The sequence below is a fragment of the Stigmatopora nigra genome, chromosome 17, assembly GCF_051989575.1.
Source record: "Stigmatopora nigra isolate UIUO_SnigA chromosome 17, RoL_Snig_1.1, whole genome shotgun sequence".
In the NCBI taxonomy this organism is placed as follows: Eukaryota; Metazoa; Chordata; class Actinopteri; order Syngnathiformes; family Syngnathidae; genus Stigmatopora; species Stigmatopora nigra.
The window spans coordinates 5,721,718-5,746,916 of record NC_135524.1 but is presented as its reverse complement, the minus strand read 5'-3'; the positions used below and the strand labels follow the sequence as shown (position 1 = coordinate 5,746,916).

General features: G+C 39.1%; 4 protein-coding genes and 2 long non-coding RNA genes across 16 annotated transcripts; 3 read left to right on the top strand and 3 right to left on the bottom strand.

The window, feature by feature from the left end:
* Positions 1-958: 958 nt before the first annotated feature.
* LOC144210851 (uncharacterized) lies at positions 959-3,513 on the top strand. Its single transcript, XR_013329471.1, has 6 exons — positions 959-1,069; positions 1,242-1,327; positions 2,893-2,957; positions 3,035-3,117; positions 3,184-3,265; positions 3,344-3,513. It is a non-coding gene; the product is annotated as an uncharacterized LOC144210851 (long non-coding RNA).
* Positions 3,514-3,552: 39 nt separating this feature from the next.
* Positions 3,553-6,624, bottom strand: LOC144210660 (uncharacterized). The gene is made up of 3 exons (XR_013329425.1): positions 6,485-6,624; positions 4,688-4,761; positions 3,553-4,605 (listed from the first exon to the last, which is right to left on the bottom strand). It is a non-coding gene; the product is annotated as an uncharacterized LOC144210660 (long non-coding RNA).
* Positions 6,625-7,427: 803 nt separating this feature from the next.
* LOC144210665 (uncharacterized) lies at positions 7,428-9,703 on the top strand. 9 transcript variants are annotated; one of them, XM_077737437.1, is made up of 7 exons: positions 7,428-7,533; positions 7,681-7,751; positions 7,862-8,004; positions 8,274-8,303; positions 8,528-8,670; positions 9,332-9,397; positions 9,476-9,703. In XM_077737437.1, exons 3-7 carry the CDS (start codon positions 7,884-7,886, stop codon positions 9,488-9,490), a joined length of 375 nt encoding a protein of 124 aa, XP_077593563.1. In that variant the 5' UTR covers positions 7,428-7,533; positions 7,681-7,751; positions 7,862-7,883; the 3' UTR covers positions 9,491-9,703. The 9 variants fall into 9 exon arrangements, with proteins under 9 accessions (XP_077593563.1, XP_077593562.1, XP_077593568.1 ...); XM_077737436.1 differs by having other exon boundaries at positions 7,429-7,533; positions 7,850-8,004; XM_077737442.1 differs by having other exon boundaries at positions 7,491-7,533; positions 7,717-7,751.
* Positions 9,704-10,067: 364 nt separating this feature from the next.
* nop14 (NOP14 nucleolar protein homolog (yeast)) lies at positions 10,068-16,941 on the bottom strand. 2 transcript variants are annotated; one of them, XM_077737998.1, is made up of 19 exons: positions 16,734-16,941; positions 16,179-16,358; positions 15,938-16,072; positions 15,722-15,863; positions 15,250-15,392; positions 15,047-15,175; positions 14,837-14,959; positions 14,500-14,622; positions 13,847-14,171; positions 13,614-13,744; positions 13,461-13,546; positions 13,249-13,384; positions 12,556-12,657; positions 11,893-12,046; positions 11,332-11,488; positions 11,035-11,182; positions 10,806-10,924; positions 10,567-10,722; positions 10,068-10,503 (listed from the first exon to the last, which is right to left on the bottom strand). In XM_077737998.1, the coding sequence occupies exons 2-19, from the start codon at positions 16,356-16,358 to the stop codon at positions 10,407-10,409; spliced, it is 2,586 nt and encodes an 861-aa protein (XP_077594124.1). In that variant the 5' UTR covers positions 16,734-16,941; the 3' UTR covers positions 10,068-10,406. The 2 variants fall into 2 exon arrangements, with proteins under 2 accessions (XP_077594124.1, XP_077594125.1); XM_077737999.1 differs by having other exon boundaries at positions 11,332-11,485.
* Positions 16,942-17,359: 418 nt separating this feature from the next.
* Positions 17,360-21,432, top strand: trappc13 (trafficking protein particle complex subunit 13). Of its 2 annotated transcripts, XM_077737969.1 has the most exons (13): positions 17,360-17,640; positions 18,204-18,272; positions 18,360-18,459; positions 18,616-18,700; positions 18,792-18,919; positions 19,041-19,113; positions 19,269-19,313; positions 19,408-19,425; positions 20,179-20,312; positions 20,380-20,578; positions 20,705-20,805; positions 20,870-21,017; positions 21,185-21,432. In XM_077737969.1, exons 1-13 carry the CDS (start codon positions 17,595-17,597, stop codon positions 21,275-21,277), a joined length of 1,239 nt encoding a protein of 412 aa, XP_077594095.1. In that variant the 5' UTR covers positions 17,360-17,594; the 3' UTR covers positions 21,278-21,432. The 2 variants fall into 2 exon arrangements, with proteins under 2 accessions (XP_077594095.1, XP_077594096.1); XM_077737970.1 differs by lacking the exon at positions 19,408-19,425.
* A 396-nt stretch (positions 21,433-21,828) lies between these two features.
* sgtb (small glutamine rich tetratricopeptide repeat co-chaperone beta) lies at positions 21,829-25,139 on the bottom strand. The gene is made up of 12 exons (XM_077737225.1): positions 25,005-25,139; positions 24,445-24,550; positions 24,283-24,386; positions 24,084-24,159; positions 23,895-23,994; positions 23,729-23,833; positions 23,458-23,596; positions 23,187-23,249; positions 23,069-23,106; positions 22,911-22,994; positions 22,632-22,751; positions 21,829-22,568 (listed from the first exon to the last, which is right to left on the bottom strand). The coding sequence occupies exons 2-11, from the start codon at positions 24,542-24,544 to the stop codon at positions 22,640-22,642; spliced, it is 921 nt and encodes a 306-aa protein (XP_077593351.1). The 5' UTR covers positions 24,545-24,550; positions 25,005-25,139; the 3' UTR covers positions 21,829-22,568; positions 22,632-22,639.
* Between the last annotated feature and the right edge of the window lie 60 nt (positions 25,140-25,199).

Sequence of the window (25,199 nt, the reverse complement as noted above, 5' to 3'; positions counted from 1 at the left end):
CTAAAAATCCAATGAAATGGAAAGGACATCTACCACCGTCAATGGCATTGTAACATGAGCGTTTGCAGCCAGTTGAATGAATTGGATGTCTATGGTGGTCATTGCAGGAAATGAGTCATGCTTCCATCATTCACAGCAAGATGTCCAGGTCCTCAAGATGGAAAGCAGCCGGATCCCCAACCATATTTTGTTGATGGAAGGTATGATGGCTTGTTAGCTATGATATTGTTCCACTTTATCAAAACTATAATTTATTTTTGTTGTGTTTTATCTTTAAGATATATGATAAGACAATAAATACCCACCACAAATGAACTATTATATTGAATGGAGAACTCTTTGGGTTCTTCAACACATGTCAAAAGAAACTTTTTCAACTACTACTTGTATACTGTTGTGGTTTTGCGCCATCAAGCGTCCACTAGCAGTATCACAACCATTAATTTTCTTGATTTAAACAGACCTGGACATTTTTGCTGGTTAAATCTTTCTGAAAGTAATCTTTCTGGCAAGTAGCATTTAAATGTCTAGAAGTAAAAAACAAACACCAAAGTGCATGTCATCACTATGTTCATAATGTGCAATGCTGTATTTTAAAAGATTAAATCTCAACCAAAAAGTATGCACGGATCCCCCCACAGATTAATGCATGTTATTATGAAAACAATGTATTTTTTTTAAGTATGAAAGCCCAATCAACACGTATTTACAGACACGCCCCCTTCTCGCCCACTAATGCATGTTATTATGAAAACAATGTATTATTTTAAGTATTAAAGTCCAACCAAATATGAATTTACACCCCCCCCCCCCCCCCCCACACACACACACACACACTGACTAATGCACGTTATTATGAAAACAATTTATATTTTGTGTGTGTGTGTGTGTGTATTTTTAATAGGCGTGGCCGAGGTCAGAATTCAAAAAGCCGACGTCAGACGCCGAAATGCCTGATGGACCAGGAAGCAGGAAGGGCGTGCGTGCGTGCATTGCAGAGCAGCTCAAAAATTGACGATTTGCCGACGAAATCCTGCCAAACTTCTCACAGAACGATGCTGCACATTTGGTACGGTGTCGTTTGGGGATTTCGAAGCCCCAGTTCTCGTTTTAAGAGTGATTCGTTGGCGTGATGTAGCCCGATGTGTGTGCAGACAGCAAAATGTTTGCAAACAAATTGGCTACATTACGTTACCGATCGCTCTCTGTTTAAAACGAAATCATTTCTTTGTGTGTTTCAGTCCTTCAACGAGCACCGACTGCTGGGAAACATCAAGAATGTGACCAAAACGACCAGAAAGGTGCAGCTTGTCGACGCCGTAACAAAGTGAGTCATTTTTAAATAGTTCCGATTTTCTCAATCCGTGTAATATTTAAACGCCAGCGTTCATTGTTCAGGGCTTTGCGCAATTGGCTAGATTTTTAATGAAAACACTCACTAGTTTGGATTTTTTTAAATAACAAAAACCTGTGGATTAGACACCCACACGAATGCCATTAGTGGATGTATAAGGAATAAACAGTAATCCCTCGATTATCGCGGTTAATGTAGACCAGACATGGCTGTGATAAATGATAAACTGTAAAGTAGGCTCATCCCTTATTGAAGTAAATTTTAAAAAAAATCCTATAATGGTAAGTGAAAGAGTGGCTTTTCACATCTTTCTGAACTTACAAATTAAATCATAAACTTTCAGCCCCTTAAATTTTGTAAAGAGGCTTGGACCTTTTTCATATTAGTTTTAAATGTGGTTTTGACAAAACATTTATTTAACAATAGTGCAGGTGTCATTTTTGACTCATTTAAACATAATGAGAAATACAGAAGCTCCTTGTATATTTAATTTTTAAGAATGAATGGTTTTGAAATAATTGAAAACTTGAGGCAAAAGTAGGATTTATTTGAACCTTGTAGGCCCCTGTCCAGTGTTTTCAAATTTCCCACCACATGATATATTTTTGTGGAGAAAAACTGACGGATGGTTTTAGTCTCTACCACAGACTGTCTAATATTGCCTTCTGATGTTTTATAGAAAAAAGCTAAATGTTGGAAGTAGTTTTGTCAAATTTTGACGTTCGGCGCTAGTCTGTACTTCAATCTATTGTGCCTTCACTCCTTTTTTGGTTTCCTGCCTATGTTGAGATTGGTTCTGCCAGAGCCTATCTCGACATAGGCAGGAAACCTGCTTCCCTTGGCTGGAATTCTGAAAAACAAAAACATTTCCAAGGTCTTACCTTTTATTTTGAAAAAACTCATAGATTTGTTCTGTCTGAGCATATCTGAGTTTTTTTCAAAATTAAAAGTAAGACCTTGTGAATGTTTTTTTATTTTTCAGAATTTCCCCCTTGGTGGAATTCTGAAAAATAAGAAATCATTTCCAAAGTCTTGCCTTTTATTTTGAAAAAAAAACCTCATAGATTTGTTCTGCCTGAGCATATCTATGAGTTTTTTTTTCAAAATAAAAGGTAAGACCTTGTGAATGTTTTTTTTATTTTTCAGAATTCCACCCAAGGGGTAAATTCTGAAAAATAAAAAACATTTCCATGGTCTTGCCTTTTATTTTGAAAAAAAAACTAATAGATTTGTTCTGCTTGAGCATATCTATGAGGTTTTTTTTTTCAAAATAAAAGGTAAGACCTTGTGAAGGTTTTTTTCAGAATTCTGAAAAATAAAACATTTCCAAGGTCTTGCCTTTTATTTTGAAAAAAATCATAGATTTGTTCTGCTTGAGCATATCTGAGTTTTTTTCAAAATAAAAGGTAAGACCTTGTGAATGTTTTTATTTTTATTTTTCAGAATTCCACCTAAAGGGGACTAGGTTTCATGCCTTTCAAAATAAAAGGTGAGCTCTTAATCTAACTCTGTACTGACTCATATTTATTGTTTTCCAGAATCCACCAGAGGGGACCTGGTTTCTGCATATGAACAGATAGCCTCAGGAGCCCCAATCTATGAGGTTTTTCAAAATAAAAGTTGAGCCTTTCTCAATGGTTTTATTTAACTCTGCACTGACTACTTTTTATTGTTTTCCAGAATCTACCACAGGAGACCTGGTTTCTGCATATGAACAGATAGCCTCAGGAACCCCCAATCTATGAAGTTTTTCAAAATAAAAGGTGAGCCTTTCTCAATGGTTTTTTATTTAACTCTGTGTACTGACTCCTTTTTTTTTTGTTTTCCAGAATCCACCAGAGGGGACCTGGTTTCTTCATATGAACAGATAACCTCAGGGGCCCCAGTCTATGAAGTTTTTCAAAATAAAAGGTGAGCCCTTCTCATTGCTTTTTTAACTAACTGTGTACTAACCCCCCCTTTTTTCAATTTTCGAATCTTTTCCACCAGGGGGTGGAGAAGATTCGATTTTTTACGATGCTGGACCATCGACGGGAACCAATCTACAAACTTTTTCAAAATAAAAGCTGGTTTCCTGTTTTTCCAGATTTCCTGCTGGTGACTAGAAGAATTACTTCATTTTATTCAAGTTTTTCAAAATAAAAGCTTTGAAATGTAAATGTGTTGGTATTTATCTAACAAAAAAATGCAAGTCATAATCAGAGTTTTAAAAATTTTATTTACAAGTAAACATTTGAACATCAGTGTACAAAAAAAACATTTTTAAATTAATGCAAAACACTTAGAAAAAAAATTACAAAAAAGGGGGGATAAACACTTAGAAAAAAAATTACAAAAAAGGGGGGATAAACACTTAGAAAAAAAATTACAAAAAAGGGGGATAAACACTTAGAAAAAAAATTACAAAAAAAGGGGGGATAAACACTTAGAAAAAAAATTACAAAAAAAGGGGGGTTAAACACTTAGAAAAAAAATTACAAAAAAGGGGGGATAAACACTTAGAAAATAAATTACAAAAAAGAGAGGCTATACACTTAGAAAAAAATATACAAAAAAGAGAGGCTATACACTTAGAAAAAAAATTACAAAAAAGGGGGGATAAACACTTAGGAAAAAAAATTACAAAAAAGGGGGACAAACACTTAGAAAAAAAATTACAAAAAAGGGGGATAAACACTTAGAATTCTTTTTTTTTTAAAAAGGGGATATAGATTTAGAAAAAAAACATTTAAAAGGGGGGGATAAATGGAAAAAAAATGATCAAAAAGCAGGGGGGATAAACATTTAGAATTTTTTTTGACAAAAAGCAGGGGGGACTGCTGGAATATACATGATATAATATATTAGGGGGGAAAAGCTTGGGTATATATAAAGATGGGAATAAAAATGCCGGAGGTAATACCCATGGGACATATATAATAGAGGGGTATGTCTATACGCAGGAAATATGTAATTTTAGGCAAAAAAAACTAGGGGAATAAACACTGAGAAAATAAAATTTGGGGGATTGTACACTTGGATAAAAATGGGAAAATACTGGAGGAACAAACACTTAGGTAAATATACGTAGAACTCCTGCTCCAGCATTAACTGAGATCCTTTTTTACCTTAAAGATTCAGTCAAAGAGCAGTGGGAATGAATGGCCAGTGAAACATGATGACGATTTAGGCTTTTATTTAATTTGGACTTTCAGAAGTACAGAGACACCATATGATTCAAGTGGGCAACTTGTGATGAAGATCTCTCAGGCCTGTTACATGCAAAAAAAAAAATAGCAAAAGTTAGAATATATAAACTGGAGATTCAACTTTTTGGGAGGGGTGGAGTTTTACCTTGATCTGGCCCAGTATCCTCTTCTGTAACCTCAAGAGTGCTCCTGGCATCCTAGAAGAGCTGCATCTTGGTGCTAAATGGAAAATGTTCACACAAAAAAGCACAAGTTAGCATAAATGGAGATTCAATAGATAGGCTTAGTTGTTTCTTGGGGAAAGTAGTTTTATCTTGATGCGAAACAGGGAAAACTTGATTCAACCAATGTATTTGGGGGTTGCCAAACAATTACGGGATAGAGCAGGGGTGGGCAACTTTTCGGCCCGGGGGCCACATTGACTATAAAAATTTGACAGATGGGCCGGGTCAGCCCAAGATACGATACATATAAAAAAACTGCATCCGTTAACAGTACATATGAAACACAAACAGGAAAAAAGGACTCAAGTATTAACATACTCATCACTCATTAAAGTAAAAGTATAAAGTAACGTAAAATGGAATGTATTAAGAAATATTAAAATGTAATTTATAAAAAGATAGAGGGGCTGTAAAACTGGAAAAACAAATAAGAGTGGACAGAGCTACTGCCACAGGCTTCCGTGTGACGGCGCCATCTTGGGGAAAAAAAATACATTTGGACAACGTCGGCGGGCCGGATGTGGCCCGCGGGCCGTAGTTTGCCCATGTCTGGGATAGAGCAATATTACAAGAAATGTAATAAACGATCAAGATAAAGAATGAAAATAAATTAGCGGGTGCCAAGTGCTATTTTTCCTTTTCGAGACAAGGCAATTAAATATACAGACTGACGTTAACAGCTAGAACAAGGGTGTCAAACTCGGGTTAGTTCGCGGGTCGCAATAATGTCAACTCTTTCACTTGGGGCGGACCATTTTTGAAATAATATTTTGATATTAAAAACGGAATCAAAAGCCTTAACTATTCAGTTTTTATAGATCTAAAAAACATTTGAGATTATTTTTCTTCATGGGGGAAATATCTTACAACAATTTGTTTTTCATTTTAAAAAGATACTAAATATTTTAGGGAATATGTTCAATATTAGTGGAAGACAATTTCTTTTTTAGATTTGACTAAATATTTTTGAAGATAAAACCACAAAAAGGAAAAAAATGATTAAAAATTACAACTATTGATTTAAAAAGGGAAAATTAGGGAATATAATACATGTATAATCTTCATTTGAATTTGATCCTAACAGAAAGTCGGCACTCGTGGTTTACTTTCTCGGGCCGCACAAAATGACGCGGCAGGCCCGATTTGGCCCCCGGTCCGCATCTTTGACACCATTGAGGTAGGAGAAATATTGGCTTAACGGTTTTGTATACATCGATTAATTATACAGACTGACTTTAACAGCTTGGAGAAATTTGGCTTAACATTTTTGTACAAGTGATTTTTTTGTAAAAACAGAACAAATCCAAATCGGCAATAGGTGTGCACTCGCAATGAAAACCATCATTACATACAACACAACTGGAACTAAATCGTGCCTCTGGATCTCATTCTAGTGAACATTTAACCAGGAAACTGTCGGTTGATGTATGGCGTTGTTTAATTAAATGTAAAGTCTTGCTACACGGCTCAATAATGTAGAGAAAACGGAGATCGCGCTTTTTAAAAGTCAAATCGTGACGCTAACACTAATGCTGACTGGTAACATGTGGTACAAAGACGGTCGAGAAAAGAAGCCCATACTTAAATTGTCGACGGTGTGTTACACCTGGCATTAAACTAAGAGATTTGTTGGCGTTTTGGGGTCAATTGATTGCTAAAAAATCTCCCGATCGCGTGATAAAAACGCATTTAGGCCAGTGAATTGCTCGATTTCTTACCTCCTTGGCGTGCTGTCGACCGTAAGCGTGGCGAATGACTTCCGGAAAGGAATGGTTACCGCACATGCGCTCAATTAATTCCGCACGTCGACGATGGGCGTAACCACGCTCCAACTTATTGTCTATGTTTTGAGGATGACGTAGAATAGTCATCAGTTTTGTAGTCTTGATGCTAGAAAACAGTACGTATTAGTAAACAAATTTCACTAAATATTGAGTAACATTTGACTTAGGATTTTATATCAACTCACCATTATTCCAAGCCATCTGACTCCATTAAAAGTTTAAAATTTGACACACAGGATTCTTCATTGATTTGTATACAATATACTCAGTGGTGGAACATCAGGGCCTGCAAGGTCTTCTCTGTTGGTCTAAAATAGTATCTGAAACACAGACTGATGTTTATTACATTTGGTCCATGAATGATTATGATGAACATGTATAGTGAGGCTTTTTTCTTGCAAAAATGACCATGTATAGTAAGGATTCTTTTCTTGCAATAAATGACCATGTATAGCAGGGGTAGGGAAACTATGGCTCAGGAGCCATATGTGGCTCTTTTGGTGGGTGTATGTATAGTCAGGCTTTTTTTTGGGAGAAAGAAAATGACCATGTATAGTAAGGCTTTTTTTCTTGCATAAACGACCATGAATAGTAAGGCTTTGTTTGGAGAAAGAAAATGACAATGTACAGGAAGGCTTTTTTCTTGCAAAAATGACTTTTTATAGTAAGGCCTTTTCTTGCAAAAATGACCACGTATAGTTTGGCTTTTTTTCTTGCAAAAATGACCACACATTTCCAGCGAGAACATGTCAACCAGGTGATTATTGATGTTTTTTTGTGTTGCACCTGTAGATTAAGTAAAGGTTTGATAGCCATAAAATAGTTATTGAAGTTTGGATTGATTCAGATGTAGCACTACTGAAGGCCTGTGTGAAAGGCACGGCCCACCACTGGTTAGAGGTGTGTCGAGTGATTATTGTAGTGAGCGAACAGGTTTTTTTTTTTTTGCAAGAATTTGAAACCAGAACCTGAACTCACAACAGGTGTGTGCTTGGCCTGCCGTTGAATCAAGGTGTATAGATGTTAACTCCCGTTTCTATTTGATGATTGTTTGTGTATCCTCGGGTGTCGGTTGGTGGCGATTGTGACCATTTACTATAGGAATATTAATCTGATCTTCATTATTCAAGGAAACCCTAACGCGTCTCGTTTCGGAGCTTCCACAGGTGGCACGGATCAACATCCGCGATTAAAAAAAAAGGTAGGGCGTTACCCTTGTGCTTGACTACGGTTGAAAGGATTTTTTTCTTTTAATTGACACCTCAGGAGTGTCGATTGAACATTATTTTCTCTTACCAGTCCCTTTGTTAGTTGTTAAAAAGGCAACTGGAACATGGATGCGCTGAAGAAAGGATTTAGCAAAGCCAAGGAAGGAGTGGTGGTGGCGGCCACAAAGACTAAGCAAGGAGTGACTGGCGCGGCGGAGATGACCAGAGATGGGGTCCTGTTCGTTGGTGAGCCTCCGCTTATCACTTACTATCGGGAAATTAATCTAAAAATCGCCGTCCAATCCATTATTCAAATGTAAAGCAATTGTTATGGATGAGGGTCTCCAACCTATTGCACAAAGGCCCACCTGCAGTTGTATGCAGGATTTCATTCCGACTAAACATATTACTATCTACAATGTTCACTGGTATACATTACTATAGGTAGTTTTATTGTTTTTGTGAAGCAAGAGGAAAAAAAAGATTTCATTACCTGTCTCCTCTTCTACTTTCAGGTAACAAAACAGTGGATGGCGTCACGACAGGTATCTATCCCACTATCTAACAATAAACATGATGTTAATTCACCTGACATTGAGTAGCAAGACATAAAGAAACATGACACGGTGTCGTCATCACATTTAAAATGGATTGGATGTCTATTAGTGATAAACTCATCTTATTTCACAGCAGAAGGATGCTTGGCCATCGCATGATAAGATGTTTATTTGCTGCACAAAAAACAATCTTTTTACCTGGTTTTTAACAGTTGCAGGTAAAACTGTGGATGGGGTGAGTCAAGTGGGCGGTGCAATGGTTACGGGGGTGAGCACTGTGGCCCAGAAGACGGTGGAGGGGGCAGGAAACATTGTTGCCGCCACCGGATTGGTAAAAAAGGACCCTGCTAAACCGGTAAGTGAAAATACTTAGCCATGATTATTAAACTCAATAAAATGTTCATATTTTGACATATCTAAAATGAGCCCCTTATCATCCACTGCCCTCATTGTTATCTTTGCTTTCCTGTTTAAAAGAGGTCAACCTTCAAATTAATCAATACTACCATCAATGATAATGTAAATCTAATGAGTGTTTAACATGTTTAGAGATGACAGCATTTCTTGTCTGGCAAAATTGTCACTACCAAGTGAGAAGATTCTCAGGGACATGACAAGGAACATGTTCTTTTGTCCTTGCAAATGTCCTTTAACACTGACACGTGCACAGACGTGGCTTTTAATCAGGCCATTTACCCCTAAGGATGCCACGTGCCACCTGTAATGTGAGCCCCTTTTTTATGACAAGCCCAATTGGTGGCAGAAGCGGAGCGACAGATGGATGGACTGAAAATCGCAGTGTCATCCTTTGGAACCCGAAGCTGTTTATCAGTGCGGATACCATTAGAAAGTGACACCAGGCGACAAATAACAGGGAGGGGAAATTAGGAATCAATAATAAAGGCTTAGCAGGGGTAATCAATCAAGTCGGATGGTCGGACTCAAAACTTTTGTTGACCGTGTATGTATAAATTTATACATATCCTTATGTGTTGATTAATTTACCTTTTTTCCAGAGTGACGACGAATCCGCTGGGCAAGCTGCAGCCGAGTCACCTGTCGACACCACTGATGCCAATGAGGTAAGAGCGCCATTCGAATGGAAACAAACATTTCCTTTGGACGGGGGGGAAATAACATGATTCCATTTTATCTCGTAGGATGACACAGATTAAACATGTTTTGGATGGACTAATGAACATTCCGCGTCTCACTCCCAAGTCCCGTGTGGCCTCGTCTCTACAATGTATGTGTGGGTGTTTTACTGTCCCAATTTGTTGTACTCGAGGAGGTCAGAGTGTGTGAATTTGCGATGTGAGTGTGTCTTTTGCACATAGCAAAGCGACCTCAGGTGTCTTGTTTGTAACAATAATAAACTTATCACTGTATATGTTGTGTATGGATGTCAGTAATTTACTAACTGACCTAACTAACAATTGACCACCTAAGTGTCTAAACACAAACAATGATCATGGTCTCTATTTATTGCTAGAGCAGCTCTTAACTCAAATGGTAAGAGTGCTTGCTTACCAGGCAAAAGGTAGTGGGATCAATTCCTACTTCCTTGTCAGGTCAAATAGAAATGTAGTGGGCCATTTTTTGGTATAGTACGGAGGTGGGTGGGTTCCTTAGCTCAAAGGATAGCTAGTTGGATCGAATCCCACATCCTCCAAGTTCTCACTTGACAGGTCAAATAGAAAAGTAGTATAGTAGCTTATTGTAGTTTCTTTCCCACTTATGATGAAACAGACGTAAATTATGAACAGCATTTATTTAATTGATAACATGATGGAATTTATGTAAAAATGTTTCTGTACATAAGGAAAAGAAAAAAAACAAACAAGAATACACAGTTCCCAATCCCAAAGAATACCCTAGAAATTTTAGCAATAGATAAATATAAATGTGCTGTTAACTAATTTGCCATCAAACCAATCTTCCAATTAATGTCCATCTTCACTGACAAGTTGACAGCAAAAGTGGATTAACTGGCTTTTTATGAGGACATTATTGAGGGATTTTTATATTGCAACATTTCACTGTGTATTTTTGCAAGATCAAAGTATCCAGAAGTGAGTAGGCAGGGGGTGCTCACTTCCTTTTCATCCTCTTGAGCGCCTTCCACTCTCCCTCCTGCGTGGCCAAGCTGCCGAAGAGCTCCTTCACCTTCTTCTTCCTCTCCGCGTCCCTGTGAGTAACAATAAGCATAGTGAGGACGAGGCCGAACGGCTCACGTTACAATGGCACATACCTTGACATGGTGTCTTTAAGCTTCTCGGAGGCAAGGAAGCGGGTATCCTTCCTTATCTCCCTCAACGCTCCCTTGAATTCTTTCTTGTACTTGTGACGCAGTCGGTGGTCTTCCTTTTCTTCCTTGGTCACCCCGAGCTTCTTTCCATACTCCAACCTGCAGAAAAGAATAAGTAGCGCACACACTAAAGTACAACACATATTCCTTGTGGTGATTGAGCGTCTCCTATCTTCACGTACACTTCCACAATTTTGGGTGTGTAGAGCTTGAGGGGAACAGGCTTCTTCTTGTCAAATACCAAGGGTCCGTGGCCTTGTGGAGTGCCACCCAGGACCTCCAAGATCTCCACTTGAAGTGCCTGCAACAAAAGGCATGAATCATCTAATAACACAGATCTCAGATTTTCAAAATGCTACTTGTCATAGAATTTTTGCATGATTCACATTCTTGCACTTGAAGAAAACCTACCCTTAAAGACTCTGGTAATGAATTAGCAGAGATGTGTTGTGAGAGCAGCGTTTTGATTGGCTGAAAGATGTAAGTGTAGCTGGCCAGGTCCTTGTAGAGCAGAGAGCAGCTTTTTAGCAGCTCCATGCACGTAGACATGCAAGACAACCTGACAATAAGAAAAGAAACATAGTGGCCTTGTTCATTATTTAGACTTCCAGCATGATTGCAAAAAGTTTGTGGACCTCAGGATAAAATAGTACGGTAACAAAAATTCAAGACATATGTACATTTGCTGTACATGTCAAGAGGGACTACCTGTAGTGATCTGCATCAATGTCATTCTTCAAGTTCAGCATACCGGACAGAGGCAACGTTTTCCTATTCCAGCTTTTTAAGGATTCCGGATTTGTTGGCACCAACAGACTGTTGTGTTTTCCCATCTTTTTAAAAGGTGGAATGACAATGTAACCTGCTGAACCAAGTTTAAAAATGTATAAGGTTATGAAATGTATGGCTTAAAGTAGAGCGGGCGATAAAACACTAATGATAATATTAAACACTTTTGAAAAATATTTGATTTTGAACTGTAATTAGTATGCACGCAGAAGAATCTAATATATATATTTTAAATGTATAGCATAGAAGGTAAATAACATTTAATATTATCTTTTGTTATAAAGTAAGGTAACATAGTTGCTTTCATATTTGAAAAAGGAAGAAAGTAATTTACTCATTCACAGAAGTCTCAAATTTGAAACAGAAAAGATGTGATAGTTATTCATGATGATTATCAATAGACTAATATTTTTTTTCTTATCGTGATAACAATGTTTGTCATATTGCCCAGCTCTAGCTAAAAGATGACAAAACCACTACCTGCTGTGGTCTTGTCCTGCACGGCCAGGTGCAGAACTCCAGACAAGAAATTGATGAGCTCGGGAACGAAGCGCTTGGAAAAGGAGACATAATCCAACGCCAGACAGCACAATGCTAAACCTGAAGTCACATCCTCTAATGACCTCACTGGACACTGCACACAAATCATTTGGAGTTTTAACACTTAAACATACTAGATGGACTCAAATAATGGCATGGCCAATAGCACTGATTTGCTACATAAAAGAACTATGTATGTACAGTGCTGTGATTTTTAAAAAAATATTATCTGAGTATTTTTTTCACAAAAAAAGAATAAAATTGTTAGTACTTATCAGAAATTAAATAAATTGGTCATCCTAAAATGAATTAGGGGATTATTTTAAGGGGGTGTCATTATTCTGGAATTACAGTGATAGACAGGTGTGAGATGGTGCTTCACAGTAAAGATATAAGACAAAACAATTTCAGCACCTTGGAGAGCGCATGGTCAAAAATTTAAATTCAAAGCAGTAGCTTGATTTAGTGATGTGTGTCATGTATTTATGTAGAATGACATTTGTGTGTGATATAAATATGATTTTACATTACAAATATGTAATATAGTAGGCAGTAAAGAATGCATTCAATTAGAAGTAGTTGCAATAATTAGGTGTGATGTACCTTTGTGAGGCCTTGCCCAATATAGAGCAGTGCTGGTGTAGTGACAGGATGTCGGAAGTCAGATGTAGGAAACAGCAAAGCTGCCACCTTCAGATAAATTATCTAAAAGCACACAAAAAACAAATACATGGAGGACACAAATACTGCTACAGTAATACACTGAGTTTTTGGAAGATGCTTGTAACATAACATAAACATAAATTTAACTTGGATGAACTTAGATTACGATACAGACACACTTAAAAATATGTTATAATCTTACTTCACACTAAACTTAATTATAATTTTGTTTAGATTTTTTTGTACTTTTCTTCTTCAGGCACGGCTCTTTTTGCCTCGATTCCACTCTTACTTTTAGCCCAAGTTTTTAAAAGGAATCTATTTAGGGTTGTTTTCTTTATCTCCCCTTCAAAATATTACGAAAATGACACACCCAAATGACCTCATGCAAGAACTCTTTCCAACTTGTCCGGGTGTCTCTTTTCCATAAAATCAGAAAGAATACTCTCATGTTTTATTTATTATTTTGTGCTTAATATTTATTGTCATCATACACCTTTTCTTTGCACAACCCTTCATTGCACTTATGTGCTTTGGACCCATTGTTTTTCCCTTATTTCTCAAAAAAAAAAAAAGAAGGTAAAAATGCAATGCAGTGCTTGTAGATATTGTTACATAGAGAGCTGAAGGTACCTTGTCAAGTGTTGGGAAAGCAGCATACCCCTTAACTTCTACCACTTCATCCATGCTGCGAGTCGCATCTCCAATAATTATCTGGATAAATTTACAGGCTGCTTCCGGAAACATCTGACACATGCTGTACACCTCTCTACAAAGATGATAAAACAATTAAACACTATGTATAAAATGACATATTTGAATTAGCAGGATACTAGTTGACTCACGGAATGAGCTTGTCGACGGTCGTGAGTTCAGGTGGATTGCCAGATGCTAGTTCTCCCAGGTACTCCAACAGAAAGCCCATCAGTTTCTGACACATGGACATCATATTTATTCATAATTGGGCAAAAAACACAGTATAATGTACCTTTTTTTACCTGCAGTTTGAGCTTATTCCCCGTAGCCAAACTGGGGTGGTTGGACTTCTGAGTCCGGGCCACAATAAGGCGCTGGTTGTCAGGGCTGTGACCGCGAAGTAGCATTTCAAGCTCTTGGGAGTTTTCTGGAACTGGAAGAACAGTGAACTGTTATAATCAGTAAATGTCAAAATATTAACAAAATATATTTGATAGAAAAATTGTTCAAAGGTGAGAACATAGTGATTTGATACCAGTAAAGGTGTACGGAAGCTCGGATTTGGCCGCTTTCTGCTGGGCCTTCCTCTCCTCTTTGCTCTCTTTAACCTCATCTTCCTCGCTGTCTTGTTCTGACGCCAAATCTGAATCCCCACTCCCATCTTCGTCCTCCTCCTCTTCATTCTCTTCCTCTTCTTCTTCATTTTCACTACCATTCTTTTCCTCCTCCTCCTCGCTGGCACTACCATCCTCGTTTGCACGCTCCTCCTCCTCTTCTTCTTCTGCCTCCTCTCCTCCCCCAGATTGTTCCTCTTCATCTTTTTCAGGATCTTTATCTTTCTCAAGGTTCCATTTTCCATCCTTTACAAGAAGGCAAACACACAGCATTTAGGTCAATATTTTCTCTACAATGCATCCATGCATTTACGTTAGTAGTGGTGGACTTCAATAGAAATGTAGAATTGAGTACAGAGTATTTTATAATACATTTATAAAATTGACAATAGTAGGGATTGGGGTCTTCTATCATGTTGCCAATAAATCTCAGATTGTTCAGGGCTAGTTCTTTGTATTAGATAACTTTATTAGTCCTGTATTTGGGAAAATTCATTGTCATAGTAGCAAGTGGGTGAGAGTACAGACCCAGGAAAAGACATTTTAGACATAAATAAATAGATAACAGTATTACCTGATAGGCCAGTGTTTTCTTGTCATCTTTGTCAAGAATGAATCCGTCGTTGAGGTCGTCAGCTGACATGTGATTCCGATTCGGTTTGACTTCTTCACCCATCATCCTCCTCAGTCGATCCGCCTGGTAAAAAAAAAAAAAGTATGGTTAAGGGAATGCATTTATGTGAATTATACTATGCTACTTAACATTTTCTCATTCTAAGTATAGTATTTTCTGGACACCTTCTTGAAGTATTTTTTTTGCAGTCTTGTTAACACTTTGGTGGGAGAAACATGCGATTGTTAAGGGTACTATGAAGGTTAAACAACAGTAGCAAAGGTATTTGTGAACGCACCTCCAATTTTTGTAGCTTCTCCTGCTGCTCCCTGGCGAGCTCTTCAGCGGTCTTTAACTTCTCCGAAGGCTGAGCTTTCATCTCGAAGGCCAGCTCCCTCACCATCTTGTCATATTCGTCTATCTACATGAGCATTACACATTAGCACGTTTTCAGCCATGAATGCCAATGGACATCATATGCATTTGAACTGAGAGGCACTGCTGCTACCTTAGGTTTCTCATCTTCTTGCTGATCTTTGGGCTTCTTGCGCACCATCAGTGCCTGAACACTTTTCCAGTCCTCATCCAGCTTCTCCGTCAGCACCTGCGCCTCCTCCTTTACCACCTGACGCTCCCTCTGAAGGGTGAACCGAGGAGTAGGGTTATATATTTGTCTATTTCTTGAATCTCATGAAAGAGGAAGAGGCTGACCTTCTCCTGTTTGGACTTGTGAATGAGCTCCTCAATAAGCTCCTGTCTGGACTTGGCTTTAGAACTGCTGTCGTCAGCATTCTCTCCGGGGGTCTTTTTTCTGAGGAGGCCTCCACCGCCAAAGTGTGAGGCCGTCAGCTCAGCTAAAAAAAGTTCAGATCATATTTTGAATAAGTGCTGTTAATGTGTTACAAACTAAACTGACTGAAATTTATGTATCCTTTCATATTAAATCCTGCAGTATCATTTTCAATGAAGCATTTATATAAGTTTACTTTCAATATTATGTAATTTAGTTTCCACATTTCTTAAATTGATAATAGACACATTTTGACGACATTAAAAGCAATGCAGAGAATTTGTATTGTATTACTAATAAAAACAAATAATCTATTTGAATCTTGCATTTTATTTTTAAGGAATGTCTTAAAGATACTTAAAAAGAGATTTCGGGAGCATCTATCGTTCTCACCTGACAAAACCCCTTTCTCATCCGATTCGTCGTCACTGCTCGCCATGTCGGTAAACTTCTCCATTTCCGACAGAGATTGTCCAAAATGGGTCAGCTCGTCCTCCTCGTTCAGGTTATACAAATTCTTCTTCTCATGGGCGCGCTGGAATACAGCATTTATAGACCGGTTGAAGAGACTGACAGAATTAAATGTTTATAAAGCAGTTGCTGGCTCACCTGTCTCTCCATGGCAAACCTCTGAAGGATCTTCTCTTCTGGTGGCATCTTGACGTCGTACTCCCCGATACGCCTGTCTATGAACTTGCTGTTCTTATTTTTCATCTTGTACTCCTTCAAGAGAGTATTCTTCCTCTATCGGACGACAGAAATAGGAATCTTATGTTCATGGTACGTGACAGATTCATTCCTGAACATATTTACATGGTTGAAAAAGATGAAATTGTAATTGAAATCTCACCTTGTTGATGGCTTTGGAGCGAGAAACTCCAGGGAGGCCAACATCGTGTTTGCCTTTCCTTCCCAGGACATCGAACTTCTTGCGGTTAATTTTCACCTCAAAGGGGTTGTTTTTGATCTCAATAGAAGTCTTGACTTTGCGAACTTTGTCAGCCAAATTGCGCTTTTTTGGCACCTTCATCTAAAAGAGTCATTCATCACCACGTGTTAATAGAAATCGCCGTTATTGTGTAAACACTGAAGATTATTGTTATGCTGCAGTAATAAAACAAAACATGTATAGGCTGTGTTATGCTTCTGCTAAATATTCAGCTCACTTAGAGCACGGGAAATCTTACTTTTGCCATGAAGAAAAAATGCAATAACCTTAACTAGGGTTCAAATAATAATAATACATCGATATGGCGATAGTATAGCAATATATTATTGCATCTAAAACATTTAATTTGAAGACGATCTCTGCAGCAATAACACGTTTTTTTCTACAGAAAAAAGGGTTTGCAATACAAACACATTGGCTCTGTTAGCTTAACTATTAATAAAAACGTAAACAAACCTTCACTTGAGTTTTCAGTGAATGTGTGGTAAGGAGTGAAGACTGAAACCTATATCCACCACTTTGAAAGGGACATTTAGTTGCTAAAACGTATCGATCGGCACGTAATTCGATGAATAAACTCTAATAAACTAGTAATGCACTATCCACGTTTTCTTGCTTGAGGTAAACCCCACGCGTCACGCGTCGATGTTAAAGTTCACAATAAGAAAAGAGGTTTGATTTCGTACAGTGCCTCTTAGCGTTTAGGAGTAGTATTGTCACGATACTAAAATGTTCAACTCGAGATCAATGACTTTTCTTTATTAACAATACAATGCTAAATCAAAAGCAATAATATTGCAAAATGACCATTCCTCCGATGACAGCATTGTTTACCACTGTCGTTGGAAAAAATGAAAACAAACACCACCTATTCGAACAATATTCTGGGGTGATGCTGTTTGCAGAATAAGAAAAGATCATTGATCAACAATGATACTTTTGGAATCAAATATCGTATCCAGATCCAACAATTTGATATCAATAGTATGTTGATACTTTTGACAACTGTACTGTAGCCAGAGTGACGTTAGGGGGGCGGGGTCGGTGACACCACCCACGGGTGAAAGATTTCACGGCTGAAATACTACATGCTATATTTACTTACTTGTATATTCCTCATATACAAAAGATTAAAAATGCACTAAACATCTTTCATCTTAATTTGTATTTTTGAAGTACCTTCTATTTCCCAGCAGATGTCAGTTTAACATCCCACGAAGAAGACCTCACATCTGATCACGTGGGTGCGCTGACTCTCAGTCACAACAGATAGCTTTCGTTGGGGCTAACCCCAAATAAAAGCAATTTAATGTCAAAATGGATGCAAGTCAGGCCAAGCAGGAACATCTACTCGCATTGAAAGGTACTCTGCAACTCATCTAACACTTTAAAGCTGTACTTTGTAAGGGCGATTGTTCGTTTTCTGAATGCTTCCTGCTAACCCGGCTACGTCAACTTTTTCTCAATCACACTATTCTGACTTAAATTAATTAGATAGATGCATACAATTGATCTGATGGACCAGTTATTAGCACGCCGGGCGCACAGATCTGGGATTGGGGGTGCGATCCCCTGTCGGTCCTCACTGTGTGGAGTTTGCATGTTCTGCTACTAGGTATGATTGTGAGTGTAAAAGGGTGTCCTTGTGCCCTGCGATTGGCTGGACATCAATTCAGGATGTCCTGCCAACGAGTGTCAGAAGTCAGCTGGGACAGGCTCCAGCACCCCCCGCGACTCTTGTGACGATAAGCAGTACAGAAAATGAATGAATATGCATGTAAATACGTTATAAATATATGCTGCAAGCCCCCATCCGTTCAAGTTGATGGGGATTTTGTCAACTTCAATTGCACCCAATGAGTAAATAATATTCAGTCATAATAGGTCATTCTGTAATAATGATCATGCTTGATATTTGTTTTGCAGTGATGCGACTGACAAAGCCAACACTATTTACCAACCTGCCAGTGACGTGTGAAGAGAGAGATCTACCAGGTCATCATTTCACCTGCACACAATTGGAATTTTTTTTGTGTGTGTAATCTCCTCCTATGACTGACATCACCACATTTGCGTCCACAGGCGACCTTTTTTCGCGACTAATGCACGATGACCCGTCAACCATCAAAGGTGCTGAGACGCTAATGCTGGGTGAGATGCTCACACTGCCACAGAACTTTGGGTGAGTGCCCTCATCTTTTTCTTTCCTTTTGATTTTAAATCTAATACAGTCAAACTTTGCTAATCATGCTATATGTTATTCAAATGTTATTCATTTTTTTAGGCAATTTCATTTGTCATATCAACAATTTTTAAAATATTTGGTTACTCACGACAGGAACATCTTCCTGGGGGAGACCTTTTCCAGCTACATCAGCGTGCACAATGACAGCAATCAAGTAGTCAAAGACATCCTTGTCAAGGTAAGCCAGCGTCATCTATAATAGAGTTTGATTTATTTAATATAGGGACAATACATATTAACAATTCATGTTAATGACCATATATACACAGGCCGACCTACAAACCAGCTCACAAAGACTCAACCTGTCAGCATCCAACTCGGCCGTGGCCGAACTTAAACCCGAGTGCTGTATCGACGACGTCATTCACCACGAAGTCAAAGAAATTGGAACTCACATGTGAGGGCCCTTGGAAGGCCCGGTCGCATGAGCCTAATTTTATAATCATCCTTTTTTCAATTTATATTATTCTTAAAAGCATGACAAAGTGTGGATGAAACTGTTGTATGCTTGTTTGCAGCCTTGTTTGTGCCGTAAGCTACACCACACAATTCGGAGACAAGCTCTACTTCCGCAAGTTCTTCAAATTCCAGGTAAGGAAATTCACTTAGCGCATCCTCGAGAGATGTGGTAAGCCCTCGCTAAAAGCGTCAATGCAGCGACTGTACAGGACAGTGACTTTGCCAGTTTGTTTTGGTTGCGCCGGCAAACGATGGAGACGTTCAGCCTTCATTCTCTCTTTAACCAGGTCCTCAAGCCCCTGGACGTCAAGACAAAATTTTACAATGCCGAGGTATGTCACCATCGGGGTAGCCCATTCACTTCTTAGTCTACATCACGTTTAGCATGTGTTCATTTTGTCCTTTTATGTTTATTTTCTCCATTAGAGTGACCTCAGTTCTGTGGTAAATCGCTTTCCTTTTTCTGTTCTCATCGCTTGTTTTCTTCTTGCCGACTCAAGAGGGTAGCAAACAACAACCGTGGTGGTATTATGAGGATTGAATTGTATTAGGACTATAATTAACTGGCTGGTATTGATGGGAAATATGTCCAATTCAATTGAATTGGACTTGATGGCAGCTAATGAGTTCATAAGAATGGTGACTTGCCATATAGAGATTGTTTTGGAAAATGCCCATTGTTGTTGCTTTGCGCATACCTTCACACGTCATTCTGCACAGGGCGCCGACATGGTTTGTGTGTGCATGTGAAATTGATTTGATTGATTTAAAATCACAGTGTTATAATCTAAATGATTGTAATCCAGATCATACAATTAATTTAAAAAGCGTGCGACGGTGGGGTGGGCCAATGGTGGGTGGCACGGACTAATGAGCTAAACTGCACTAGCCGAAAGGTTTTACGCTCAAATGCTACTTATGACTACAAACACCCAAAGTGTTACACCTAATGTGAATATTAATAATGTTGAAAAAAAAACTGACAACACATTTACAGCAAAATAATATTATTTTCTATGGTATTCACTAAAAGAGGTGTACTATTTGTTCAGTTGGTGACATTTATTCAATGATTTGAGGTTTCATAGCAATTGTGGACTGTCAATAATTTAAGTGTATTTGTCGGTCTGAGTCCAAGACGCCAAACCTGAAGTATTTTGTCGCGACTCCCCATAACCACCCCACTCTCTGCCACAGACGGACGAGGTGTTCCTAGAGGCCCAGATTCAGAACATCACCACATCGCCCATGTTCATGGAGAAGGTATCGCTAGAGCCGTCAATGATGTACAACGTAACCGAACTCAACACGGTCACACTCCAGGATCACGGGTATGTCTAAAGTTTTGACACACAAATACTCCAAAGAGAGGTAATGGTAGATGCTCCCCATTCTTAGGGTGTCTACATTTGGCAAGATGTCATATCTACAGCCGATGGACACGCGTCAGTACCTCTACTGCCTGAAACCCAAACCCGAGTACGCCGAGAAGGCAGGCGTCATCAAGGGCGTTACTGTCATTGGAAAGTTGGACATCGTGTGGAAGACCAACTTGGGAGAGAGGGGTCGCCTTCAAACCAGCCAGCTACAGAGGATGGTATACTGCAGTCCAGTTTTATGAAATTGTCCATTCTTATTATTACATCTAATGGCAATACACTTTAGACTACCATGATTTTACCTAAACAAGGTTAATGTAACATATTTACATTTCTTCTGTCAGGCTCCAGGGTATGGAGACATCCGTCTCTCCATGGAGGTCATTCCTGACACGGTCAACCTGGAAGAACCTTTTAACATCAGATGCAAAATCACTAACTGCAGGTAGGAAAGTGCCACGGCTGAATTTTAAATGTCATTAGCTAAAATCACCAAATTGTGTGCGTAGCGAAAGAACTATGGACCTTCTAGTGGACATGATAAATACGTCATCCATCCACTGGTGCGGCGTCTCCGGCCGATCTCTTGGCAAGCTAAGTCCCGGGGCATCACTCTCACTGCCTCTTACGCTACTGGCATCCGTCCAGGGTCTCCAGGTAGGGTCCTACAAGTGTATTATTATTGATTATTCTTGATGAGGTGTACTGGTATGCGACACACAGCTATTCTTGTTAATAATGAAGCAGCAAGACTGAATTAATGTGAAAATAGTGGTCAACATCAAGGTAATGAGAATGTTTTTTGTTTTGTTTTTGTTTTTTAGAGTATTTCTGGATTGAGGCTCACAGACTCGTTCCTGAAGCGTACGTACGAGTACGACGACGTGGCTCAAGTATGCGTGGTCTGTCCTTCCTAGCGACTTTTATCTTTGTTTTTAACCAGCTTTACAATGGACCAACGGTGCGCCTCACACTGCACACTGTGTTTTTAATGCACATTGAAATGCTTGTGAATAATGTAATTCTTTGGAAATAATGTGAATACATGTTAATAAAATTGCTAAATTGCAAAGATTGCCAAAACATTGCCAACTTACAAGAAAACTCAAGCTTTGTTTAAGTCAGACGTTTACAATAGAAGTTAAAAATACCAATGGCCTCACTCAAAAATAATCTTTAGGGGATTTATTTTATGGGCAGCCAACTGGTTTCTCATGAATGCAGGTCTTTAGATTTTTAAAATTGAAAACAGATGATTACAAGAAATTTTAGACAATACAAAAAAGCTACCACGTGACATAGTTTCTGCAGTCTGACTCACCATTCCGTTTGGAAATACTACAAATATGTACAATAAATACACTACATGGTACTAGAATAAGCAGCATGTCATTATTTAAGTATTTAAAATTTAAATACATATTTATAGTCCTTTAGAACATTATTATTGAAAAATGACAGGGAGAAATTGATTACCATGACATTTTATTTTTGTGGTCACTGGATGGAAGCATCTTCCTAGCCCAGCACAACGACTAAATACACACATTTTCAGATGTTAAGTATTGTTTAGTCTAGTACAGAACTCAGTTTTTGGATAAAATGATGAAAGTGGTTGCAGATGCAGACTACAGTCCCTTTTAAGTGGCATGTATTAGAATTGCAACTTCCAGCACTCAGAAATTGACAAAAAAAATGTGAGTTAGCCCAGTTTGATCTTTAGAGACTCATTTGTTTACATAAAGCTTCTGATGCCAAATACCAGATTTAAAAGCATGCAGAAGAAGCAACCTTACACATGTATAACATACACCAAGTTTTGAAGTGTTCCTTTATATATATATATATTTTTAGTATTGAGTGGTACTAAAGTGCAATGACAAAGTCACAATGCAGGCGTGTCAGTCACATGACTAAAAAGCAACAGTGGATGCCGCGATACTGCGGGACCTGGACTTACGAGGTGAAGCAGTTCCATGACTGACTAATGCAATTTACTCATACCTCCAGTGGTGAGCAAAATGTGGAATACTTTGCAACTCTTTAACTATGAGCCGCTTGCTTGTAAATCAAACAGAGTAACAGCTTCTAATGTGAAAAATTGTTAAAATGGCACACTCGTAAGTCAACGTACCACTGGACTCACATTGGGTCTTCTTTAGAGCTGTCAATCACCTCGGGGGGGATCCAGCTTTATTTGGTGAAATTCTAATTTTGGAAAGGGAAGAAAAGTTGAAAAAGAATGTGTGAAGGTCGAATGCATTCACCAACCTGAGGGGTCAAGAGTGCTCCTCCGCGCTGCCGCTAAACGATCGACTTCGGATGTGATTGCGTAACTGTTCAATGAGCTCGGGGTTCTGCTGCTGGATCTGCTGGGCAAATTGCTGGCCCCTGGTATACATGACATGTAAAGCTTGCTCAATGATAAGGGTACAATGTCTCAAATCATTGGTAGTAATGTGACATTTACATTTTAGTTGTAGATGATATTAAACATTTCTGATGATAGAGGGCCCAAAGCACAACTGTCCTCTATGAAGTCGTACTTACGCTTCAATCAAACTGGAAATGTCGCTCAATCCTCCTACTCCAGCAGCCGGGCCTCCCACCGCATTGGACATCATTCCTGACATTCTGATGATTAAGAGGATAAAGCCTCAAAGTCAAGAAAGTCTCAAAAGTAACATGAAGACTGCATTGAAACTCACAGCTGCTGCACTTGTTGGTTCTGCATCACACTGGCTGCCTGCCGACATAGGACATTTTTTTTCTTCCATTTGTTAACTGTCAATCCGTCAAGACCTTACAAGGGAGTGTGGTGCTTACCATGCTGATGAAGGCAGGGTTGTTAATTAAACTGGCCATGTCAAATCCCAAACCAGCAGCTATCTGCATTATGACAAAAGATACGATGTGTCATTAACAAGCAATAAGACAGTGCTTAAAAAAATAGTACATCCCCACTGCTCAAATGTGGACTTTTTGTTATATAAAAATTATTTCAAAACAAATACCAATATTAACATGCCTGGAAAAATTTAGTGGTGATTTATGAGCTACACCTGCTGGTGTATTTATTGTTTTGTCTAACACTCACGGGACTGCTGACTTCCTTCTGTTTTTGCTCAGCCACTTTCAAGTTGGATTTGTATGTGTCATTGTCTGGGTCCAGCACCAGGGCTTTCTTGAAGTAGGAAATGGCCTCGGGGTATTTGTTCATGGCTGTCAGTGCCAGGCTGCATACAACACAACAGATGCATTAATATCCTTATATTTGTTATTTTGAAATGTTATTAGACTGTTACAGCGCCTCATGAGTTTTTCCAGATTTAAGTCGTCAAAATTTAATGTAAAATATTCCTACTCACCCCATCCTTCCGTACGCTTTGCTGTAGCCAGGGTCGATCCGGATTGCTCGCTCGCAGTCGCCGGTCGCCTCTGTGTAGTGGCCCAGTTTACTATGAGCCGCCGCCCTGCACAACATCAGGGTCAACATTCTCTGTTCTTAGCATCATTTTAACTTATCGCTAACACCTGTTACAGTAGTAGACGGCATTCCCCAGGTCTAAATCGATGGCCTTGGTGTAGCACTCCACAGCACTTCGGAAATTCTCCTCCTTCATGTGGTTATTCCCTAAAAACACAGCATTATGTTACATAGCACCACCCCCTTGGTCTTCATATGGTCACATCCGACGTTGGGTACAAGTCTGCCAGTCTCACCTTCATTTTTCAACTGATCGGCCCTTTCTGCATCTTCGGCTGAAGGTGATGTCACCGGCGAACTCAAGTTGTCGTTCTGAAGGACAAATGACATTGATTGGTAATCTGTGAAGCCATTTTTGTTCTCTAATGGTATGACCCATTACTTTTAATCTGCAACAGGGATGGTTTTGGAGCAAGAAACAATACAGATACTCACTTTGAGAAGCGAGTTGAGGAAAACCTCCATGAGGGGCTGCGGTGCCGCCAGGTCCATGTCTCTGGAGGTGATCTTGAACGTGGTCTCCAGACACTGGATGGCAACTGAGACAAAGTGGAGGTTCATACTATTTCGGACCACCGTGACAAACCATTCCCATACCTTCCAAGCTCTCCTGTTCGTCAGAATTCAGCGTGCCGCCGTGCGTTTGATCCCGTAGGAACTGGACGATAGAAAACGCCAGGCGCTTCTCCACCGCCATGTTTACCTACAACCAACCCAAACACTAGTAAGTTTTCATTCATGAGCTTGACTTTTTGAGCACCAAATACATTTTCTATAGAGAAAATAATTACAGGACCTCTGAAATAAATGATTATAATTACTAAATCTAAATATTAGCTCGCACCATTGACGGGCTTATGTTTTTAGAGGCCCATTGGGAGTTTCGTGATGACGTCACGACGGCAGGTGCAAACGTGCACGCACATGCAAACCGCCCCCTACGCCCAAAGTGTTGATACGGGTTATGACGTCACTACATTCATGTTCAACCTCACCAAGAACAGGCGTTTTAGAAGTACTACCCTAAATGGACGTCGCTGCCACAAATGAGCGCGAGTTTCATGGATGCAACGGTCTAGTGACACACAAGGACTACATCAATGCTTTTTTTAAATGTAATTATATCTGCGTCAAAGGGTTTTATAGCATGCTCTTACCAAAGACGCGGCCACTTAGCCGTCGCTGTCAGTCGCGCGACGGACAGCTCAAGCTAGGCAGATCCTACTCTACGCATGCGCTAGAGCTCGTGGTGATACCGGAAATTACAACATGCACTTTGATGTACTGATGGCAGCTTCTGTTACCATGACAACAGCCTCCAAATTATCTTGAAAAGTCACATATATTGGCAA

What these genes read in the sequence shown, in the direction of transcription:
- LOC144210665 (XM_077737437.1), top strand. Translation starts at nt 7,884, where the DNA reads ATGGATGCGCTGAAGAAAGGATTTAGCAAAGCCAAGGAAGGAGTGGTG. An exon ending in AGTGGATGGCGTCACGACAG is followed by an intron (nt 8,304 to 8,527) that starts GTATCTATCCCA and finishes GGTTTTTAACAG; the next exon opens with TTGCAGGTAAAACTGTGGAT. An exon ending in AAAAGGACCCTGCTAAACCG is followed by an intron (nt 8,671 to 9,331) that starts GTAAGTGAAAAT and finishes CCTTTTTTCCAG; the next exon opens with AGTGACGACGAATCCGCTGG.
- nop14 (XM_077737998.1), bottom strand. Translation starts at nt 16,358, where the DNA reads ATGAAGGTGCCAAAAAAGCGCAATTTGGCTGACAAAGTTCGCAAAGTC. An exon ending in TGAGAAAGGGGTTTTGTCAG is followed by an intron (nt 15,393 to 15,721) that starts GTGAGAACGATA and finishes AACTTTTTTTAG; the next exon opens with CTGAGCTGACGGCCTCACAC. An exon ending in AAGAAGATGAGAAACCTAAG is followed by an intron (nt 14,960 to 15,046) that starts GTAGCAGCAGTG and finishes ATGCTCATGTAG; the next exon opens with ATAGACGAATATGACAAGAT.
- trappc13 (XM_077737969.1), top strand. Translation starts at nt 17,595, where the DNA reads ATGGATGCAAGTCAGGCCAAGCAGGAACATCTACTCGCATTGAAAG. An exon ending in TGAAGAGAGAGATCTACCAG is followed by an intron (nt 18,273 to 18,359) that starts GTCATCATTTCA and finishes TTGCGTCCACAG; the next exon opens with GCGACCTTTTTTCGCGACTA. An exon ending in CCAGCCAGCTACAGAGGATG is followed by an intron (nt 20,579 to 20,704) that starts GTATACTGCAGT and finishes TTCTTCTGTCAG; the next exon opens with GCTCCAGGGTATGGAGACAT.
- sgtb (XM_077737225.1), bottom strand. Translation starts at nt 24,544, where the DNA reads ATGGCGGTGGAGAAGCGCCTGGCGTTTTCTATCGTCCAGTTCCTACGG. An exon ending in CGAACAGGAGAGCTTGGAAG is followed by an intron (nt 24,387 to 24,444) that starts GTATGGGAATGG and finishes ACTTTGTCTCAG; the next exon opens with TTGCCATCCAGTGTCTGGAG. An exon ending in ACCCTGCCTTCATCAGCATG is followed by an intron (nt 23,107 to 23,186) that starts GTAAGCACCACA and finishes CTATGTCGGCAG; the next exon opens with GCAGCCAGTGTGATGCAGAA.